General features: G+C 40.9%; 1 protein-coding gene across 1 annotated transcript in view; it reads right to left on the bottom strand.

Annotated features, from left to right (window-relative positions):
• rnf13 (ring finger protein 13) overlaps positions 1–19,332 on the bottom strand; it is a 253,241-nt gene that overhangs the window by 194,031 nt on the left and 39,878 nt on the right. The window contains exons 2-3 of the mRNA XM_078564260.1: positions 6,261–6,395; positions 5,380–5,460 (exon numbers count right to left, since the gene is read on the bottom strand). Of these exons, the coding sequence (XP_078420386.1) occupies positions 5,380–5,460; positions 6,261–6,374 (195 nt within the window). The 5' untranslated portion in view covers positions 6,375–6,395. The remainder of the gene's footprint in view (positions 1–5,379; positions 5,461–6,260; positions 6,396–19,332) is intronic.

The following is a 19,332-nucleotide window of genomic DNA, read 5'->3' as shown; positions in this document are numbered from 1 at the left end:
TAGCTGTTTACAAACATTCGAGAATACAGACAGGCTCAAGCATTAAAGGTAAACTAAATGAGATTCAAAGGAATTGGTATAACCAGAAACCTCTTCACTTGCCCAAGCGATAGCAGCTAACCAAACACAGATCAATGATTTAATTAGCCAAGTCACCAGCCTTCTAAACTGCTTTAAGGTTTGATTATGGTGGGCACTGGATAAAAACTCTCATACACATAAGACCATGTTTCTGAATTAACTGTTTCAAGATGACATTTAATTATTACTGATTTTTGAATGCATGTCAGCAACATTATTCCTATTGTAGCTGCTTATCAAGACATCTTTTGTGAAGCTATTCAAGGCATAAAGCAAAAAGGTTACTGCAGTACCCTCTGCTGTTCAAAAACCAACAGTACACATTGTTTAGCAAAAATACTTCATAGTCAAACCTGCAGAGGGCCATCAATCCACGCTGTAGTCATTTGTATGCACACGCGCGCACACCATTTTATAACTGCATCACATTTGGACACACTGCAGAAAACCATAAAGATTTCAGTCTGACTAATCTCGGAGTCTACATACACAGCATGCTGATGCTCTGCCAACAGCACTGAATGACAATTTCAACTCAGTGCTGCAATTTTACGCTGGAATAGATTTTAAAGAAGCTATTTACATGAACTGACTATATAAGCACCTCTATTACTTTTAAGCTTGTAGCACACGCAAGGATAACGCAATATTTTTTATTCCTCACATTTCCACGCTCAAATATTTGCAAATATATCCTGCTCCCCATCAGCATTGCCTCTGTTGTCCTCCAAGGGTGAGTCCTTGACCCGTTCCCCTCCCCACTTCTCATGTATATACTGCCTCTCGGCAACATCATGCGTACAGCATTAGTTTCCACATGTAGACAGTGTTCAGCCCTACCTCACCACCACCTTTCTCCACTCCTCCACTGTCTCTAAAATGTCAGACTGTGTCTGACATCTATCTGGTACTAGCTGAGCAGAAATTTTCTCCAACTAAATATTGGGAAGGCTGAAGTCAGTTTTTGATTCCTACCACAAACCCCATTCCTCAGCCACCAACTCCATTCCTCTCCCTAGTAACCGAGGTTGAACCACACGGTTGTTTCTGACCACATGTCCGTGCTATCACTAACACTGCCTATTTCCATCTCCATAATAGTGTCTGCCTCTGCCTCAACTCATCTGTTGAAACCCTCACCTGTACCTTTGTTACCTCCAGATTTGACTTCTCCAATCTACTTCTGCCGGTCTCCCACGTTAAACTTGGGGTGCCTGTGTCTTAACTCTCACCAAGACCTGCTCACCCATCATCACTGTGCTCACTGACCAATATTGGCAGAGGGGGTTTCATGGGGTAGATGCTGAGAGGCTGTTCCCCCTGACTAGCGTGTCTAGAGCTACGTAACATAGTACGGGTTTATGTCGGGAGGACATAAAATTCCTGGGGTGGCCTTCTCGCCTCCTGACCTCTCGCCCCCGACCTGTCCGCAATTTTATGGGGGGGGCAGGTCAGGTCTAGGATGGCTCACCCACCTTCACCCCAATTGAGGTCCTTAAACGAAGGAAGCCTGGCAGGTTAACCTGCCTGGGCCTCTGGTGGGAGTTGGAGGGCGTGGACATCTCCATCACTGTCCCCTTTCCAGATCAGGAAATGGCTGCAGGGCTGCTGTGATTGGGAGGGATGCATTTCTTACTGACCTTTTTAGAGGCAGGGCAGGTATTTGAAAAATCTCGTCCATAGTCTCAGGGTAAAGGTATGGCCATTTCAGACTGAGATTAGGAGAAATTTCTTCAGTTAAGAGGGTTGTGAATCTTTGAAATTCTCTACCCCAGGGGAGCATGGGTTATCAGTTGTTGAATATATTCAAGGTTGAGATTGGAAGGGAATCAAGATATATGGGGATCAGGTAGGAAAGTGAAGGTCAAGGATTAGCCATAATGTTATTAAATGGAGGAGCAGGCTCAAGGGGGTGTATGGCCTACTACTGCTCCTTTAATTTTTTTTTTGCAAAAATATACTTTACTCATAAAACATCTTCAACAACATTCCAAACCATTTCAAAATCACCATTACTGCTCCTTTAACTATGTTATATTCCTCCAGCCCTACACTCAGATGAGCCCCTTCAATTCTGGCCTCCTCAGCACCCCCTGATTTTAACCACTCCACTATTGGTGGCTGTGCCTACAGCTGTCAAGGTCATAAGTTCGAATTGCCTCCTGTTCCCTCCTTTTTAAAACCTATTTCTTTAACCAAGTTTTTTGTTATCTGTCCTAATATCTCATGTAGCTCAGTGTCAAATTTTGCTTGATATTGCTTCTGTTGAAGTACCTTGGGAGCTTTTTACTACACTAACTTGTATTTATCATTAAAGAAAGAACGTGTAACCCATATAGCACCTTCAATAGCCTCATGTACCCCAAATCACTTCACAGTCATTAAGTGCTTCTGAAGTGTAATCTTTGTAATTTAGGGAACTAACAGCCTATCTGCACACAGCCAGGTTCCACAAACAGCGACAATGTTGACTCAGGCTTTTAGATAACAGTCACCCAAGATGGCTGGCGGATTCATAGTTTAGATGAGACATGAAAAGTTAACACCTCCTGAAGTGTTAGCTGGATATATGTGGAGTGAGACAAACAAACTTTTGCCTCAGAGGTTAGAGTGACATCACTGAGTGAAAGCAAACACTAATGCCCCTCCTACAAACCAAATAGCTACTGAATAAAGAAGCATGGATGCAAAAATAGTGCCAAGGCAGTTTGGGACGTAGAGTGCTAGAACACCACTTATGATGATTGGTCTAATCAATTATGCAAGTAATACACTGACTTTTACTGCACTGTCACCAGTCTTCCAAATGATCCAGATTTCTATTTAGGAATTCCCTTCATAGCAACTATCAACACTGCAGAACACAGTCATAACACTGATTTAACATGCAAATCTGCCCAACTAAATTCATAATTTTACCAATTGCTTGGCTAACACCTTTTAGGCCTTTTGTTTACAATGCTTTACCAAGAAGAAACAATTTACAGTACAATATAAAGTTCTTAGATCCATTATTCATCAGTCACTGTGTAGAACTGGGAAAATAAATTAGTCTGAACTGCTGCAGGGTGGCTGCAGTCAGTTTGACTATTTGACTCATGATGTCATATTGCTTTTGCATCTGTCATGAGCAATCAGTCAAAGCAGTCTTCTCCCTTTTCTAATGTTCTTTATAATTTACTGGGGATAATGCTCTCTTACCCTGTGGATAATACATAGCAGTACAAATCATATACAAAAAGATATATTCACAGTTTACACCAGCACACTGACTGAAGAAGAGTATGAAGACAGCAAAGGAGAAATTACATTTTATTTTTCCAAGTACAATAAGAATAATGGGAATTGGAACATATTTTCAATTTTTGTAACACCACAAATGTCAAGCACTGCCAGCTCACTCAGCTAGAGAATAAAGTTTCTGCTAATACGCTACAATCTTAGAGCACTTCTAACACCAATGTGAATTTTCAAGTTTCCACATCAGTCTGGCCAAGTGGCTACCAATTCAAGACCAACTTGTGACAAATTAGAGGCATTAATAAGTTTTATTAATATTTTGTGCCCATTTGTGTAAACAGAAAACACAGGAATGTTCTATAGTCTTGGGTAAGAGGTTCAAATGAAAAGGTGATTTAAAATTCACATGAACGACACTATACATTGTGCTGCAGAACAGGAGGACACGATTTTTTTTTTGCACACGTTCAGTTCTTGAGATCAGCCCTACTTTAAAATGGAGGTACCCAGTGGAATAGGAGTTACTTCTCCATGAAGGTGGGAGGCATGGTAAGAAACGCAGCATGGCCTGCCAAGTCATGCAGAGCAACACCAACAACGGCCTCCAACAAGATTGGTGTCCTTAGCAGAAGAGGTTGAATGGTGAAAGGAAGACAAAGATGTGACAAGGAAGGAAAAAGTCTTAAAATGTCCCCACAATTTATCATCCTCATTTTATCATTTTAAATAACTCAACCTTCAAAACTCAAGGGAATATAAACCAAGTTAATGCAGCCTATCCTCACAAACGAAGTATTTAAGTCTTAGTATAATTCTGATGAACTGCAATGTATCCCCTCCCAGGCCAATATTCATCTTGAGGTTGAGTGCCCAGAATTAAACACAATAATTAAGATGCATTTTACTCGGCAGACTTGCATACATGTGCCAGTCGGGTGATAAAAGATTGGGATAAAAGTTTGGGAGTCAGGCAAACTTCCATTTGAAACTCTCAATACTTAATTAAAAGTTACTTTGAAGAAAATACAGTAGAGATAGAATCATAGAAAATTTACGACACAGGAGGCCATTTGGCCCATCATGTATGCGCAGGCCAAAAACTGGTCCTAGCCTAATCCTACTTTCCAGCATTTGGTCCATAGCCCTGTAAGTTACGGTACTTGGGGTGCATATCCAGACACTTTTTAAATGAAGTGAGGGTTTCTGATCCAGACACCCACAACCTCTGGGTAAAATTTTTTTCCCTCATCTCCCCGCTAATCTTTCTAGCAATCGCTTTAAATCTATGCCCCCTAGTCACTGTCCTCTCTGCTATAGAATAGGCCCTCCCCTTCCACTCTATCCAGGCCCCTCACTATTTTGTACATCTCATCTGAGATCTGAGGTGTGCTGAACTGTTCACTAGGTTTATTTTGAACAGTATTTTTCCTTGAGAAATGAATACAGAAAAGTGGACACAAAAATTCAGAATACTACCTAAGTGTATGCAGCCTACCCTCACAAATCAAGTCTTTAATTCCTAGCATAGTTCCGATGAACCTACAACATATCCCCTCCCTTACTCCAATGATTTACATTATTATTTTGCTCTTAGAAAGTATACAATTTAATGTAATTTCCTATACTGGAGACAATTCACCTTTCAATCTGAAAATCACTGCAAAATTCCTGGATACAACACATCAAAAAACAGTGATCTCTTCAAAGCTTCAATTTGGAATATGGCTGACTAGATTTTCACAGTTGTTGTCCTTCAGACTGACTTTCCAAATTCAACCCTGCCATTGAAGGGAAACACCAAGCAGACACCAGGCACTTCCCCACGGATTTCTGAACAGTCCTAGCAGGTCAAGGTCTGAGATACACATACAACGCAACAATTGCATTTATATAGCACCTTCAACGTAGCAAAGCATTCCAAGGCACTGAGAGTCAATCAAAATTTGACACAAACAAATTACAAGGTAATAGGAAAGGTGGTCAAAAGCTTGGTCAAAGAGGTATATTTCTGTAATAAAGGTCCCTCCCTGAAATCTCTTATGAATGATAATATTTTACCTTTAAACCATCTTTAGGAAGACGGTAACCAAATCTTGATGGGAGATCATCGAAATTCTGCGTTTGGTTATCAACAGAATGCTGAAAAAACATTAACTGAAAGAATTAGCATTCCAGGCAACCATTAGGTATTGTATTAGTCTAATCATTCAGATATACAGATTATATCAAAGTGATTATCAACACAACTCAGACCTGCATCAACACAAGAAATTTGTACAGATTTTGATGAAGGTAAACCTTAAACTGGGTAAGAAACATACTGTAACATTTTTTTCTGAATTGATTTTTGAGATAAAAGGCAAAATTGAAAAGGAACTACTTATTACTCAATCGTGTTGACCCAAGAGCATCGAGACAACCAGATAGTGTGGGACCTCAGCTACATTTAGATCGGAAAGGCTTAGCAGGCTCCCTTCTTTGAAAGGCAGTAAAGAACCAGTTAGTTGACTTCTTACAAAAATACAGCAGCTATTATGATTATTTTTCCACTGTCATCCCACATGTTACTAGTTTTACTGAATTCAATTCCACAAGTTGCCTTGGTGGAACTCAGGAGCACTGAATTGCTGACCTGTAACAAAAACCGCAACACTACTGACTAAACATATCTCCGTAAAGCCGAACTTAGAGTGCTACCATTGGCTGCTGGAAGTTGATCAAAGATTATCTAACTCAATACAGATCAGAGATCCAATCTGAAACTTTCCTAGTCTAAATGACTCAGCTATACAGCAACTCTTCACACTGCTCTGTTGAGGAATTCTGCGTATAAAAATATTTTGACAGAAACATTATTTTTTGAAATTGAAACTAAAATTAAGACATTTCACATTGCAATCATGGTCTTTGTTGACTATATATTTAAAAAAAATACTTACTGCGATAATGTCACCTTCCACAGGCCACAGGTGGAGAAAAGCAACAAAATACACCATGAAGCTTACATGAATCTGTGATGCAGATAAAATCAACAACCCCAGTGGCAAAATCATCTTCAAAAATTGCTGCAACACCTATTCGAGAAATTTAAAAAAACACACATGAAATAAATGTGTTTTTATATATAACTTATATTTACTTAACACCTTTAACATAATAAAGCATTTCAAGACATCAAGAAACAAAATATAACACTGAGCCATATAAGGATATATTAGATCAGGTGACCAAAAGCTTGGTCAAAGAGGTAGGTTTTAAGCAGTGTCTTAAAGGGGGAAAGCAATAGAGGCAGAGAGGTATAGGAAGGGAATTCACATGGTTTGGGTCTAGTTCACTGAAGGGACAGGCACCAATGGTGGAGCAATTTAAAATCAGGGGTGTTTAAGAGACCTAAATTGGATGTGCAGATAGCCGAGAGGGTCATGGGGCTGAAGGATATTACAGAGATAGGGAGGGGTGAGGCCATAGAAAACAAAGATTAGAATTTTAAAATCAAGACATTGCTTCACTGGAAGCCAATGTAAATCAGCAAGCATGGATTGTAACTGAATGGTGCAAATTAAGACATGGACGGCAGAGTTTTCAATGGCCTCAAGTTTACAGAGATTACTTTGGGCTTGCCACAAGCTGGATGAGCCAAAACCAGGGTACATGAATGGCACCCAAGGTACACTCTAGCTCATGAATGTAAGAGCAGTTTTAGGAGAATTAAGTTGTGGGTAGGTGAGATCAAGTAGACTAAGTCAATATTCCCTAGAGTTTAGAAGAATAAGGCGTAATCTTATTGAAACATACATTTTTTTTTTAAAGGGGTTTGATAGGGTAGATGCTAGCAGGATGTTTTCATTGGTTGGACAGTCTAGAACTACAGGTCATAATTTCATGATAAAGGGCTGGTCATTTAGGACTCAAATGAGGGGGAGTTTCTTTACTCAGAGTTTTGTGGATCTGTGGAATTCTCTACCACGGGGAGCTGTGAATGCTCAATTATACAGTCTATTTAAGATAGAGATCAATAATATTTTGGGTATTAAGGAACTCAGGGGACACAGAGACAGTGCAAGAAGGTTTAGTTGAGATCGATGATCAGCCATGATCTTACTGAATGGTGGAGCAGGCTCAAAGGGCCACATGGCTTAACTCCTGCTCCTATTTCATATGTTATGTTAACAATGTCCACTTATACCAACAAGATTATAGCACGTTTCTATTTCATCCCAAAGTTGAGTGTCAAGCACACCACATACATATATGCTTGCACAATTACAATCCAAATTTTGTATTTTGCTAAAGTGGTGCAGGATCAAGTGTGTTGCCCGCATCAGGATGCACATGCTTAAATCGGAGTTCCAGAGAGAGCTTTGGTGCAGCTACGTGATCTATAGCACGTCCACACAGAAAGTGAATTAATACTAACTCAAACTTATCTTGTAATTGGTCTGAAATGCTCCATCATTTGGGCTCAAGTAGTAATACAGACAAAAGTGTCAGAAGTTACTCAGAAAATTAGGCTGAGATGCAGATATACAGTTTGAACATCACAAGCTGAATTATGTTGAATTTTTCTGATCACTGTCCTGATATCATTTTAATCTGGTTTTGTGTTTGATATAGACAGTTCAGGGAAAAATAAATCTGCAAAGTAGAACTTGGAAACTTTAACTAAAAGATATTCCTAAATATATTTTGACATACTTCAGTGGGGTATATATATCATGTCTACTTTATAACTACAACTCATTAATGCCATGCATTGGATGACTGAAAGTCATGTGCAGCTGTACGTAGCAGTTTCCAGCGGAACAAACAGGTGATACAATGTGTACCAGCTTTGCGTTGTGGGAGTCCAGTGGTAATGAGAAGGGAAATAAAAGAGGCTGTGAAGAAGCACTAACAAAAGTAGCTACGTGCAATTAAGTGAAGTGAAGCAAAGCAACCCAGTCAAGTGAATAGAACAATCGTGCACCTCAAAACAAACATCCAGCTTAATTTACATTACACGTGCTATCGAACCCATTTGAGACTCAACGTCACAGAACAGTGTCCAAAAGTAGTTTTGATAATGCTTGCGCCTCAAAGTACATCTGTTTTGCCTTTCAGAATACAAAAAAAAGCTTTTCTATTTTCATGCAGCACAATAATGAAGTCTGCCAGTTTCTAGAATAATTTGATTTCTGCCCTCAAATTTCTCTTCACTTCATTGGTCTTTTAGAATCAGAACTTGGGAGGAAAAGCAGTTCAGTGAGCAGAGTATGCAAACCACACATTCCTGAATCCAACCTCTGCTGCAAAGAATTCTTCAGGTCATGAGATATATATATTTAGTTTATAAATATATGTCACAGCTGTAGGTTACTGTTGCTTTAATTTGTTGGGAACAGATTGAAGAGTGCACTTAAATACAAGGTTATTAATATTTACATTTGCTTGGTGACAGTGTTTTTCCTTCTACTATAAGCACTTACTGAAGGTTTAATAGCCCAAGTAGAGGAGGCAGGTTGCACTTACACTTCCATTAAAGAACTGGGGTGTACTCAAGCAGCAAAGGCAACGGCATTGTGCGATTAAGTAAAATGTACTGAACTCAAAGGTTACGGCTCACTAAATTGTTGCCATGGGCAAAATAGCTACAGGGTGACATTTGTCTTTGAGCAGCTTCTTCAAATTAGTTTACTTCCAATTCTTCTTCAAAATACATCAGGTCAATAAGCCTGCCAAAACGGTTTAGTAAGAAATTGAGGATGCTTATTTTGAAAAAAAAAGGAACAAATTGACCAATTCACACAGATTTCTTTTTTTTTAAAATAATGCGGAAAATAGTTACGCAAATTCACGCAAAAAAAAATTGCACATGTGAAATATCTGAAATGAAAACAACGAATACTATAAACACAGAACAGGTCAGTCAAAATTTAGAAGAAAATTTAGGGAAGATGATGTTTTGGCGAACACAGCCTTTGTCGGAACTTGTAAGTTGTATGAAGGGCCTTAAGCACCTTCCCTTTCAATTCTATGCAAAATGCTCACTTATCTTTCTGGTGCTTACCTATTTCACTATTTTCTGTTTCCAGCAGAACTCAGTCCACAACAATTCCTGTGTTAAAATGCTATTTAAATAAAAATTAGTGAACGTGATATGGCAGCAAAAGCAACACTTCGTGACAAGTCACCCCTATGTCATCCTTTAGGAAAATCTAATAGTCGCCATCAATCTACAGTCAACCCGAAGAGTAGAAAATGTAGCACTTCATTCCGATTCAAGAATCATTGGATTTACTGTTTGGATCAATCATCAAGAAAGCAGTAATCTACTAAACTCAAAAAATCTAGACAAAAACCTTTTAGACGGTTTTAATTTAGAGCACATGTATCACTAGGTACAAGCACTTATTTCAGCAGCCACAATTAATTCTAAAAGGTATTAAGTCAATTAAGCCCTCAAACACTATTATGTAGCCAGCTCCTGTAAGCTGACTAAAAAGTTACTGTAATTCATTTGCTGAATGAATAGAAATATCCACAAAATTATACCAAGGTGGAGGAATTTTGGGGGAAGTGGGGAGTGGGCCGAGGTCCAGGAAGGGGGGGGGGGTTTGGGAATGTACGGGGGTCCAAGGCAGGGGGGAGGGGGGACTCCTGCGGGTGGGTGGATGAGTGGGTGGGGGTACTCCCATGGGTGGCTGGGGGCCTGGGCTCCCGTGCGTGGGACTCTCATGGGGGCGGGGGGTGAGATGATAGGACCCGGGGGGTGGGGGGGGGGGGGGGGTGGAGAAGGGGGAGGCGGTACTCCCGCGGGTGTTACCCAAAAGTTAGAAGGGGTTTTAATTCTTCTAACTTTTTCAGGCTATTGGTGTAACTCCGGCGGAACTATCCGGAGTTTGCGATTAAAATCGCATTTTCGGATAGTTCTCAGCACAGTGCATTTGTCCAGAGGGAGTTAGCACTTCTGGGCAATTGCCGTACAATCCCTTACCTGGGAACTTGCGAGAGGGATTCCCCAGCATATCTTTGGGGTCCCCCCAAATCCAACACTGGAGAGCATGAAAGTTACAGGCCAACAAATTTCAGGGAAATTGTAATTTCGAAATTTCGAAACGTTGACTGATTTCTTCTCCGCCGATGCTGCCAGACTTGCTGAGTTTTTCCAGGTAATTCTGTTTTTGTTTTGTTTTGGATTTCCAGCATCCACAGTAGCTTTTAGCTTTTTGTTTTTATTTCAGGGAAATTGTTTTATTTGAAACCATTTAGTTAACCCCAGAATCCAACAGCAGCTGCCTCGACCTCCCAACTTGTACTGGCCCAAGCGCTTTCTTCACCTCATGTCTGGTTCTGTTGTAGCTTAGAAATCGACTGTCATTATTAGCTAACAGCTTGACTATCACAGTACCATGAAACTAGCAGATGGTAGGGGCAAGCAAGATGGACCATGGCCTTTTTACATTTTGCAATTCCCATGTCCAGGTAATATGAATGACAGTGAACAATCTTAATTAAGGTTTTATTAACCCATTATTCGCACAATGCCAGAGTGGCTGAATCTGCAGAGAGCAAGCCAAGAGCTTTGATCAGCAAGTCAGCCAACCAATACCTGCACCTAGTTGAATTCCTATTCAAAGCATTACTTGGATAGACAGTCCGAAACAAGATGTTTCCCTGTGTCTTTGTTTTAACATTAACAGGCCTGTGGCTAGAGAGAATGCAATCTAACAAGTTCAGTAGTTCATGTGATTCATCAGTTTAGCTCCAATTTGCAATGCAGACTACGAATTTTATAGTATATAGATTTATGTGCAGTATAAAATTGAAGTAATGCTGGAAAAAGGGACTTAAGTTTTCCAAAAGACTCATTACACTGATTGCAAAACAATTTTCAAATAATCGTTATAAGAGAACCATGGAAAAGTTATGGCACAGCAAGAGGCCATATTCAGCCCATCGTGTCTGTGCCAACCGAAAAAGAATTTTAAAAACCAGCTGCTTATTCTAATCCAACCTTCCAGAACATGGTCCGTAGCCTTGCAGGTTACAGCACTTTAATGCAGATCCAGGTCCCTTTCAAATGAGTTGAGGGTTTCTGCCTCCACCACCAAACCAGGCAATGAATTCCAAACACCCACCACCCTCTGCGTGAAGTATTTTTCCTCATGTCCCCTCTAATCCTCCTACCATCACCTTAAATCTTTGCTCCCTGGTAACTGACCTCTCTGCTAGGGGAAAACAAGGCATCCCTATCTACTCTATCTAGGCCCCTCAATCAGGTCACTCCACAGTTGTAAGGAAAACAACCCCAGTCTACCGGATCTTTCCTCATAGCTGCAATTTTCCAGTCCTGGCAATATTCTTGTAAATCTCCTCTGTACTCTCTCCAGAGCAATTATGTCCTTCCTGTAATGTGGCGACCAGAACTGTAAACAAAATTCCAGCTGTGGCCTAACCAGCATTTCATACAGTTCCATCATTACATCCCTGCTTTTGAATTCCATACCTTGCCCAATAAAGGAAAGCATTCCAAATGCTTTCTTTACCACCTTATCCGCCTGTGCTGCCACCTTCAGGGACCTGTGGACATGCACATCAAGATGTCTCACTTCCTCAGCCCCTCCCAATATCCTCATTGAGTATTCCGTTGCTTTGTTTGCCCTCCCCAAATGCATTACCTCAAACTTCTCTGGATTGAATTCCATTTGCCACTTTTCCACCCATTCAACCAAACCACTGATATCATTCTGCTGACAAAAGCTATTCTCTTCACTATCAACTGCACGACCAATTTTTGTGTCATCTGCAAATTTCCCAATTATGCCACCCACATTTAAATCCAAATTATTAATATATACAACAAACAGCAAGGGGCCCAAGACATAGCCCTCTGGAACACCACTGGAAACAGTTTTCCATTCGCAAAAACATCCATCAACCATTACCCTTTGTTTCCTGTCGCTGAGCCAATTTTGGATCCACCTCGCCACATTCCTCTGTATCCCATGGGCTTTTACTTTTCTGACCAGTCTGCCATATGGGGCCTTGTCAAATGTCTTACTAAAATCCATGTAGACAACATTCACTGCACTGCCCTCATTAATCCTCCTTGTTACTTCCTCAAAAAATTTGATTAAATTAGTAAGACACGACATTCCCTTAATAAAATCATGCTGAGTATCCCTGATTAATCTGTCCCTTTCTAAGTGACAATTTATCCCGTGTCTCAGAATTGATTCTAATAATTTTCCCACCACCCAAGTCAGACCAACCTATAATTACCACATGGACTGCAGCGGTTCAAGATGGCAGCTCACCACCTTCTCAAGGGCAATTAGGGATGGGCAATAAATGCCAGCCTAGCCAACGATGCCACATCCCATGACAGAATTTTTAAAAAAATATTATTTGGCTTATCCCTCGTGCCCTTTTTAAATAATGGTTCAACTTTCGCAGACCTTCAATCCTCTGGTACCTCGCCTGTACCTAGAGAGGATTGGAAAATGATCCTCAGATAATCTGCTATTTCCTCCCTGGCTCCTTTCAACAGCCTGGGAAATGATCCCTCTGGCTCTGGGTGATTTATCTACCTTTGAGGATGTTAGTCCCTCCAGTACATTCTCTCTCACTATGCTTACTGTATCTAATATTTCCCACTCCTCCTATGAAACTAGAATATCTGCATCATCTATCTCCTTAGTGAAGGCACAAAGCACTCAACAAGAACCCTGCCCACATCTTCGGCATCAGCGCACAAGTTACCATGTACATCTCTGATATGGTCTAAACAAAGGGTAGGGCCTAAGACATAGGAGCAGAAATTAGGCCAATCGGCCCATCGAGTCTGCTCCGCCATTCAATCATGGCTGATACGTTTCTCAACCCCATTCTCCCGCCTTCTCCCCATAACCTTGGATCCCCTTACCAATCAAGAACCTATCTATCTCGGTCTTAAATACACTCAATGACCTGGCCTGCACAGCCTTCTGTGGCAATGAATTCCATAGATTCACCACTCTCTGGCTAAAGAAGTTTCTCCTCATCTCTGTTCTAAAAGGTCTTCCCTTTACTCTGAGGCTGTGCCCTCGGGTCCCAGTCTCTCCTACTAATGGAAACATCTTCCCCACATCCACTCTATCCAGGCCTTTCAGTATTCTGTAAGTTTCAATCAGATCCCCCCTCATCCTTCTAAACTCCAGCGAGTATAGACCCAGAGTCCTCAAACGTTCCTCATATGTTAAGCCTTTCATTCCTGGGACCGTTCTCGTGAACCTCCTCTGGACCCTCTCCAGGGACAGCACATCCTTCCTGAGATACGGGGCCCAAAATTGCTCACAATATTCTAAACGTGGTCTGACCAGAGCCTTATAAAAGCCTCAGCAGCACTTCCCTGCTTTTATATTCTAGTCCTCTCGAAACAAATGCCAACGTTGCATTTGCCTTCCTAACTACCGACTCAACCTGCAAGTTAACCTTAAGAGAATCCTGGACTAGGACTCCCAAGTCTCTTTTCACTCCAGATTTCTGAATTCTCTCCCCATTTAGAAAATAGTCCATGCCTCTATTCTTCCTACCAAAGTGCATGACCTCACACTTCCCCACGTTGTATTCCATCTGCCACTTCTTTGCCCATTCTCCTAACCTGTCCAAATTCTTCTGCAGCCTCCCCGCCTCCTCAATACTACCTGTCCCTCCACCTGTCTTTGTATCATCTGCAAACTTAGCCAGGATGCCCTCAGTTCCTTCATCTAGATCATTAATGTATAAAGTGAAAAGTTGTGGTCCCAACACTGACCCCTGCAGAACTCCACTAGTCACCGGCCGCCATCCTGAGAAGGATCCCCTTATCCCCACTCTCTGCCTCCTGCCAGACAGCCAATCTTCTATCCATGATAGTACCTTGCCTCTAACATCATGGGCTCTTATCTTACTGAGCAGCCTCCTGTGCGGCACCTTGTCAAAGGCCTTCTGGAAGTCCAAGTAGATAACATCCATTGGCTCTCCTTTGTCTAACCTACTCATTACGTCCTCAAAGAATTCTAACAGATTTGTCAGGCATGACCTCCCCTTGATGAAACCATGCTGATTTTGCCCGATTTTACCATGCACTTCCAAGTATTCTGAAATCTCATCCTTAATAATGGACTCTAAAATCGTACCAACGACCGACATCAGGCTAATCGGCCTGTAATTTCCCGTCTTTTGCCTTACTCCCTTCTTAAACAGGGGGGTTACATTAGCGATTTTCCAGTCCTCTGGGACCCTCCCTGACTCCAGTGATTCCTGAAAGATCACCACTAACGCCTCCACTATCTCTTCAGCTATCTCCTTTAGAACTCTGGGGTGTAATCCATCTGGTCCAGGTGATTTATCCACCTTCAGACCTTTCAGTTTTCCTAGCACCTTCCCCTTGGTAATGGCCACCATACTCACCTCTGCCCCCCGACTCTCTTGAACTTTGGGGATGTCACTCATGTCTTCCACTGTGAAGACTGACGCAAAGTACCTATTCAGTTCCTCCGCCATTTCTTTGTTCCCCACTACTGCTTCTCCAGCGTCATTTTCCTGCGGCCCAATGTCCACTTTTGCCTCTTTCTTACCCTTTATATATCTAAAAAAACTCTTGCAATCTTCTTTTATATTACTGGCTAGTTTACCCTCATATTTAATCTTCTCCCTCCTTATTTCTTTTTTAGTTGTCCTCTGTTGGTCTTTGTAGGCTTCCCAATCCCCTGGTTTCCCACTGCTCTTCGTCGCATTGTATGCTTTCTATTTAGCTTTTATTCTGTCCCTGACTTCCCTTGTCAGCCACGGTTGCCTCGTCCTCCCTTTAGTACGCTTATTCTTCCTAGGGATGAATTTTTGCTGCGTCTCCCAAATTACTCCCAGAAACTCCTGCCATTGCTGTTCCACTGTCTTTCCTGCTAGGCTCATCTCCCAGTCAATTCTGGCCAGCTCCTCCCTCATGCCTCTGTAGTTGCTTTTATTCAACTGTAATACCATTACATCTGATTCCAGCTTTTTCCTCTCAAATTGCAGGGTAAATTCTATCATATTATGGTCACTTCCTCCTAAGGGTTCCTTCACCTTAAGCTCCCTTATCAAATCTGCCTCATTACACATCACTAAATCTAGAATTGCCTGTTCCCTAGTGGACTCCACCATAAGCTGCTCCAAAAAGCCATCTCGTAGACATTCCACAAATTCCTTTTCTTGGGATTCACTACCAACCTGATTTTCCCAGTCTACCTGCATATTGAAATCCCCCATGATCACTGTAACCTTGCCTTTCTTACACACCTTTTCTATCTCCTGGTGTATCTTGTGCCCCACATCCTGACTACTGTTCGGAGGCCTGTACATAACTCCCATTATGGTTTTTTTTGTTAAGCTTTGTTAATCTTATCTAAATTATTTACCTTTTTGCTTCTGTACAGAAAGAAGAACTCCAAGGGGAGGACCCACCATTCATGATTACTAAAAAAGTTAAAGACAGTTTCAAACTTAAAGAAAAAGCATTAATTGCACAAAGACAGGAGGCAGGTCAGAAGATCAGATAGAATATAAAGAGCAGAAAGAATGACAAAAACATTAATCAGCAGGGAAAAATTAGAGCACAAGAGAAAGCTGATTAGAAATATAAAGGTGGATAGTAAAAGTTTCTATAGATATATAAATACAAAAAGAGTTAACAAAGTGAGTGTTGGTCCTATAGAAAGTGAGTCTGGGGATTAATAATGGAAAGTAAGGAGGTGACAGGTGAATTAAACTGGTACTTTGCATCAGTCTGCACTATAAAGGATACAAGAAACATCCCAGAAATAGCTGTAAACCAGGAAATGGAAGGGAGGGGGGAACTCAGGAAAATTGCAATCACTGTGGAAGTAAGTGGCAGTGAGCAAACTGTTGGAGCTGTGGACCGACAAATCCCTGGATCCAGATGGCCTTTATTCTGGGATCTTAAAAGAAGTGGCTAGTGAGACAACTGATGCATTGGTTTTAATTTTCCAAAGTTCCCTAGATTCGGGGAAGGTTCCATTAGATTGGAAAATAGCAAATATAACTCCCTTGTTCAAAAAGGGAGGAAGACAGAAAGCAGGAAACTACAGGCCACTTGGCTTAACATCTATCTTAGGGAAAACATTAGAAGCTATTATTAAAGATGTTATAGCAGGGCACTTAGAAGAATTCAAGGCAATCAGGCAGAGTCAACATAGTTTTATGAAAGGGAAATCATATTCAACCAATTTATTGGAGTTCTCTGAAAGAGTCACATGTGCTGTGGATGAAGGGGAGCCATTGGATGTACTATACTTAAGATTTCTAGAAGGCATTTGATAAGGTGCCACATCAAAGATTATTGCAGAAAATAAAAGCTCATGATGTAGGGGGTAACATACTGGCATGAATAGAAGATTGGCTAGTTAACAAAAAACAGTTGGAATAAATGGGTCTTTTTCTGGTTGGCAGGATGTGACAAGTGGTGTGCCACAGGGATCAGTGCTGGGGTCCCAACTTCTTACAATTTATATAAAGAACTTGGATGAAGGGAGCAAAGATATAGTCGCTAAATTTGTTGATGACACAAAGATAGGTAGAAAAGTAAATTATGAAGAGGATAATAGGAGGCTACAAAGGAGCCTAGATAGGTTAAGTGATTGGGCAAATGTGAAATTGTCCATTGTGGCATGAAGAATAAAAAGAAGCATATTATCTAAATGGTGAGAGATTGCAGAGCTGAGATTCAGAGGGATCTGGGTGTCATAGCGCATGAATCACAAAAGGCTAGTATGCAGGTACAACAAGTAATTAGGAAAGCTAATAGAATGTTATTGTTTATTGCGTTATAACCGGGATAGGAGGAGTGCACGAATTATCAAGCCCCACTACTCACAGGCCGTACCATTAATTTAGATGTTTACTTTTCTCATCAAAATGGCCTGTTAGTGGTGAATATCACTCATGTTTCCACTGCGTAACAGCAGCGTGAAACAGCTAGCTTCACGTGTTGCTCGAAATTTTGAGATACCTTGCCCTTTCAGGGTAATCTGAGGTAGACTGGGCACTTTTCAGGGCTGAAAGTGACGGTCTTAGGCCCGTTCATGATTTTGCATGATATACAGCGCAAAATGATCTGATCCGGGTAGCCATTACCCTGCAGGTGCTTTTGATGCACCCTATTTCAGCATCAAGCTTCAGCAAATAGCTTGGCCCCTATTTACATGGTTGCCGATAAGACCAATCTAACAGCACATGGAACTGTAAGAATCCCAAAGCCTTTATTGACCAGTGAAGGTAGGCTTGTGGAAGACCGTTGTAGAGAACCCCCTAGCAAATTTCTCAATTTGTATGCCAAGGAAGGGGAGTTCGTTTGACTGCTCCATTTCAAAGATGAATTTGAGTGCAGATGTGATTCCACAATTGGACATTTGCTAATTAATCCTCCGTATGTTAAGAATTACGCTGACAACCAACTTAAGATCGTCAGTCCAGCTCGCAGTCTGGCGCATGTGTGTGTACTAGAAGATACATATTTTAATACACAGCACCATGTTCTTTGCAGTTAGAAAGAACATATGCACACATTGCGCCTGTTTCAGCTAAACAAAATAAGTGACAGCCATTCACTGACTCATTCCTCAGGGCAAAACTGCCTGGTTTAAACTGCCAAGCATTGATTGAAATTAACTGTCTGTCATTGTCAATTGGTGCATTCTCCATGGAAATGCACCTACCAGAGTCCACTTGCCAATTAATCAGCACTCTCTTCTCATACAGTATAAATTGTATATTGGTATTCTTGCGAAGTGTCCGGCTGAATGCAAGGTGAAAAGCTTCAACATGTCTCTTTTTGCTCGAAATACTTAAATAATGCGATTCACTTGAGTATCTTAACAAATATAATTAACATACTATTCACAGTCTATACACTATTTACTGTCCACACCTGACATTATTAGCGCTAATTGTTCCCAATGCCCACTATCACCAAGATTAAATTATAGCCTATAACAAGCATGGACTTGCTTACAGAACCTCAGAAAAGCATCAATAAAAATTGAGGAGCAGCCTGAAGTGCTGCTTAGAGTCATAGAGGTCTACAGCACAGAAAAAAGGCCCTTTGGCCCATCAAGTCTACGCCAAACAAATATCTAACTATTCTAATTTTCCAATACTGTGTTAGAAGCTCAAATATTTTAAACATTCCATAAAATATTACAGCAAATAAACAGGCCATTCACCTCATCACATATGTAGATTTTTTTTCCACTTTTTTGTGATAATCTAAGTTCCTTTTTAATGAATTTGTGGAATTTTCTGCCAGTAATATGAATCATAGAATTCTATATTCTGACTCTCCAACACTACATGGCATTTATTTTCCTAATTAACCCTTTAATTATTTTTCTGCTCATCCTAAATTTATGCTTACATCATCTTGCTAACCATCAGAAACAATCCATCACTCATCTATCTCATCATTGAGCTGGATAGAGATTTGTTTGGCAAGGATATTAATCTATATGAAATCAAGACAGGTGAGTTAAGATACAAATCAGTCATGATCTAATTAAATGGCTGAATCAGCTTGAGGCAATTAATAGCCTATCCATTCCTGTACTGACAATCTGGAACAAGGCCATCAGGTCAGCACTAAATCTAGTCAGTTCTAAAGGGGAAAAAAATACCCAACTTTACAAGTCTCTCCTCACAACTGTAACTCCTCAAGCATGCTAACAGCCAAGTGAGTTATATTGTCATTGTATGCACATTGCAGTCACATTTTATTGGCCCATTAAAAAACATGTTTGCACAGCCCACTGCTGAGGAGCCCATACGTCTCCATTTGCGGGCTCTGATGACTTATGTATTTCCAGCATTCACACATCCCCCACTTCCTCAATTTATCTCAGCTATTTAGACAGTGGACATCATACCCACACCCTACTCTGTCTCACTCATCCTCATGATAATACATTCCAGCAGGGATGCTCAGTGGGATTCAGAATGCTGGCTGATTTCTTTCCATTC

This window comes from Cetorhinus maximus, chromosome 19, assembly GCF_964194155.1.
Source record: "Cetorhinus maximus chromosome 19, sCetMax3.hap1.1, whole genome shotgun sequence".
NCBI lineage: Eukaryota > Metazoa > Chordata > Chondrichthyes > Lamniformes > Cetorhinidae > Cetorhinus > Cetorhinus maximus.
The sequence above is the reverse complement of the archived record's forward strand: the minus strand, read 5'-3'. Positions and strand labels throughout refer to the sequence as shown.